Here is a 4,135-nt window from a genome sequence, read left to right on the forward strand (position 1 = left end):
AAGCAAATTGATTGGCAATGTACTCGTTTCGGGTATCAAACGTATAACAACAAGGGTTAATTGGATTTACGTCACTATCTATTTCACCTGTTGGAGATATATCTTTAAAAATACTTGACTTGGACAAATGCCACTCTAATTTTCTTATACCTCTATCAATGTCTTGGTGGAGGGCACTGGGCAGTATTGACGGGACAGTGAGCCTTCAGAACTGCAGGACACTTACGGGTCCAATTACAGGTCCAATTAAATTCAAAAAATATCTTTGGTTCTTCCTTATTTATGCGACTGAGCTTCACTTAGGCCATCGCATGGGTTATTAGTCTGTCCCCAACAAAGATCGATTTGGGATATCTATTTTTTTTCGACATACAAGTATGCCCCATTGGCCCACCATGCAAATACCACTAGCTGCAACGACCGACAACTCTCACGACCTCTCTCATAAGCAACGAAAAAACCCTGAAATAAAGCAAATTTATCGGCAATGCACTCGTTCCGGGTAGTATCAACGTATAACAACAACCACTAGATGCATCCATCACTTGCAGGTCGCAACGAGGACCCGCCTGGGCGGCAGCGACGGGCGCCGGCCATGGAGCGTGGCGAGGTTGTCGAGGATGAGGATGTCGCCCTTGCGCCATCGGAACTGGATGCTCTCTTCCTCGATGGTCTCCTCGCACCTCCGCACGAAGCTCGCCGGGATCTCGGCCCCGTCAGCCACGATGGCGGAGCTCAGCTCCTTGCCGTGCATCCCCACCAACGTGTTGAACCACATCCTCCGGCCCTTGCGGCCCGGGAAGACGCGGGTCAGCGTGCGGGGACCCAGGATCGTCTTCGCGCCGCCGTCCGGGAGCCACTCCACGTCCATTCCTAGTGCCTTTGCCCTGCAAACATATATGCAGCTTCTACTTTCATCTTTGATTTGTGTCATGTTTGCAACGGTTGTTTCAATAGTTCAATCAATATATTCCCCCGTATACAGAATCATCTTGGAATTTAACCAGGAACCTGTACGGCGGTGTCTCGTTATCGTTAGCAGCAACTGCAAGTCAGAAATAGCTGACGTGTGTACCTCTTCTCTGCTTCAGCCTTGTCTGACGTGGCGAACGCGTCCTCCCATCCTCTCCCTCTCATGGACTTGGTGTCGTTGTTGCTCGGTGCCACAAACGTGTAGCGGAGCCCCTTGGCGTCCAGCTCCTCCACCATCTCCGGAAACTCCTCCAGGATCCGCTCCGTCACCCGGAAGCTCGGCACGAACGGAGTCTCCCCGCCCTCCGGGGGCGGCACCTCGCAGAACAGGATCACCTTCCCCGGAAAGTCCTTGATCTGTAAATCAAATACATGAACTTATTGGCTAATTGCAGATCATGCTATGCAAAATTACTGGACTCACTCACCAGCACCATCTCGTGGTGGAAGTAGACGCTCTGCTCGAGGGGTCCCTCGTTGGCGGTCCAGACGCGGCCGTGCACGTGGGTGCGCGGCGCGGGGCCGACGTACCGGATGTCCGCCCACCCCAGCGCCTCCACGACGGCGTCGAACTCCACGGCGTCACGGACGTCGAAGCCACGCAGCAGCACGGCGCTGTTGGCAACCACCTTGGCCTCCAGCCACTCCCTCTCGGCCTCCAGAGCGGCCACCAGCGCCTCGTAGGAGGATCCGCCGCCCGTGCCGCCGGGGGTCAGGACCAGTGGCATCTGCTCGCCGTCTACGGTCTTCTGGCCCTCGCACACGCCGACGACGAAGGTGGCTTGATTATTGGCGAGCGTTATTGCGTTGTTGGTGGCGACCTTGGCTTCCAGCAAGCCCCTGTTTGCCATCAGGGCGGCCATGAGAGCGTCGTAGTCGTCGCCGGTGGTGCTGCCGCCTTGCAACGGCGTGCTCTCGCCGTCGGTTCCTTCGACTGTCCCGAGGACATCATCCTTTGAGGTGGCTTCCATGGTGATCTCTTCCCACGTTTTCTAGCTTGTGTCGTGTAAGTGTAGCCCCTCGTTAAAAAATGCTACAGTACGTACTAGGCAACCACAGTGATGTGTAACTGCGACCTGAAAACAGGAACGGGAAATGCTTGCATATATATATAGGCTATAGCCGTGTACAAGGAATTGTACGGTAGTTTCTGGAGTTTCAACGACGACGTACTAACTAGCGTGATTCCTGTCAAAGAAAGATTGCCAGATGGAGGACAGAACAATGTTGGTCTGTTGTAATAAACCAGGCTATTCTTTTGGCTTCTTTTGTGCAGTGTGGAGGAAGTTTTGTACGGAGTAATAAACATTCTTACCTGTATATCAGGAATCTGAAATTTTAATTTGCCACAGTTTAGTACGATTGTCGTAGCGCGCTCTTTGAATTAGAAGACAGTCTGCTGCACGGTTAACTGAAATTTCTATGTTTTAGTTGATTTCCAGCAGCCTCAGATCCCTGTAGTATAAGGCTCTCTTCTCTGTACAAAGTAAATTTGAAGTCTATGATGAGTACTTGAAGATTTTAAAATATTTCAAGTGATTCTGCTGTTGGAAATTCTGTTGATTTAAAACGGTCTATAAAACTGAAATTTGACCTTTGTCTCTTACTCCCTTTTCTCTTCGTCAGCGAAGGAGGCGTAGGCCCTGTCCTTTGACTGGCATGCACACGGTCTATTCTGCAGGCATAAAAATATATTAAAGTATGTCTGACAGTTTCCACTTCGCACTTGCAAGAAAGACAATTTGATACAGTCCAAACCAAAGGTTCCGATGAGAGCAAGAAAATGCTTCCCCGAGATTCCATTATGTTCAAAAATAATACTACGACGTCTGGAGTAGCTAAAGTTCGATCTTACAGGAGCCAGAAAATTAAGATTTAATTTGCTCATGCTGCGTCAATCCTTAATTAATTGGGAGTACCTTGAGATGCCGTCCAGATGGCAGTACGTGTAACTTTCCAGATAAGCAACCATACAAGATGTAAATAATGCCCATCGGCAGGATCGAGCAGGTGATGACCAGTGGTGCCTGGCCGGCGCTTGACCACGCACTATTCACTTTTGTCTTCTGTTTATTTTATTTTTAGCCTTATTGTCTTCCTTTTACGTACTAATTAGAAGTTTTCAGCTTCTCTTTTTCTTCTTCTTTTGCAGGAAAGACTTTGAGCTCTAGAGTTTTTTATGGGATCCAGCTTCGGTGTGTTTATCTTCAGAACATTACATAAGTAGAAGTTAATGTACTGTAAGCACATACATACAATGGCACGGTAAGAACATCTCTAGCAGATTCCATAAAACAAGCTGGCCGTAAAATAACTGCTTTGTGGTTTTCAGTCGGAAAAACTGACCCGATGATGACTCGGTGAAGTCAATGAAAACATTGGTGGCCAAACAATTGTAAGCAAAAATGGTCGTGACTGAGAAGTAACTCTAGCACAACATGTTCTTAAAACTCGATACAGTTTTTGAATTGTGAATTTCGTTTGAGACAAATCTATAAATATGATTTTCAAGCATTTCATATAAACAATTCATGAATATAGTCAAATTTTAAAACGTATCTAGTCCTAATCCAAAACGTGGTGTTTTTTTTTGAAGGTGAACTAGAAGGAGTAGGCCCAATCCAAAACGTGGTGTGTTTTTTTTGTTTGAAGGTGAACTAGAAGTAGTAGGCCCAATCCAAAACGTGGTATTTTGGTGAACTGGAAGGAGTAGGCCCAATCCAAAACGAAGCCATCCTTCTCCCAAGCAGAATCCCGTGCATTTTCGCGCCTTACTTGTGGATTGTCACGTAGATTTTGAGCCTGTGCAAAGCGCGGCCAAGAACGGACTCTTTTTCGTCTAAAAAAGAGAAGGGACCGATCAATGAATCGACGCCCGTTACTGCGTCCTAGTCGGCAGTGTGGTTCCCCACCAACACGTACACGTCACGGGCCATGGGCAGCCGCCCGATCAGCAAAACCGACAGCCCAGATTGCCTCGCCCGCGTGTCGCACGCTCCTGTAGGCCGGGACACGTACGGCATCGGAGAGCAGATCGACCCCGATTCGTCCACCAGACGTCATCGGCCTTCTTGTCGCCAGCCCCCGCGCGCGCCATATATAGAGCGGCCACACGAGCTAGACGCCTCCAACTCAACGTACTTCGATAAACTACAGCTTTAAT

The 4,135-nt window shown here is 48.7% G+C and overlaps 1 protein-coding gene across 1 annotated transcript; it reads right to left on the bottom strand.

The window, feature by feature from the left end:
• Positions 1–307: 307 nt before the first annotated feature.
• LOC100838820 (clavaminate synthase-like protein At3g21360) lies at positions 308–2,030 on the bottom strand. The gene is made up of 3 exons (XM_003576379.2): positions 1,401–2,030; positions 1,076–1,329; positions 308–887 (listed from the first exon to the last, which is right to left on the bottom strand). Exons 1-3 carry the CDS (start codon positions 1,941–1,943, stop codon positions 542–544), a joined length of 1,143 nt encoding a protein of 380 aa, XP_003576427.1. The 5' UTR covers positions 1,944–2,030; the 3' UTR covers positions 308–541.
• Positions 2,031–4,135: the final 2,105 nt, after the last annotated feature.

The sequence above is a fragment of the Brachypodium distachyon genome, chromosome 4 (genome assembly GCF_000005505.3).
Source record: "Brachypodium distachyon strain Bd21 chromosome 4, Brachypodium_distachyon_v3.0, whole genome shotgun sequence".
NCBI lineage: Eukaryota > Viridiplantae > Streptophyta > Magnoliopsida > Poales > Poaceae > Brachypodium > Brachypodium distachyon.

Excerpts from the sequence above, each read along its gene's own strand:
- LOC100838820 (XM_003576379.2), bottom strand. The coding sequence starts at position 1,943 with ATGGAAGCCACCTCAAAGGATGATGTCCTCGGGACAGTCGAAGGAACC. Across the intron at positions 1,330-1,400 it reads TCCACCACGAGATGGTGCTG|ATCAAGGACTTTCCGGGGAA; the intron begins GTGAGTGAGTCC and ends TTTGATTTACAG. Across the intron at positions 888-1,075 it reads AAGGCTGAAGCAGAGAAGAG|GGCAAAGGCACTAGGAATGG; the intron begins GTACACACGTCA and ends ATATGTTTGCAG.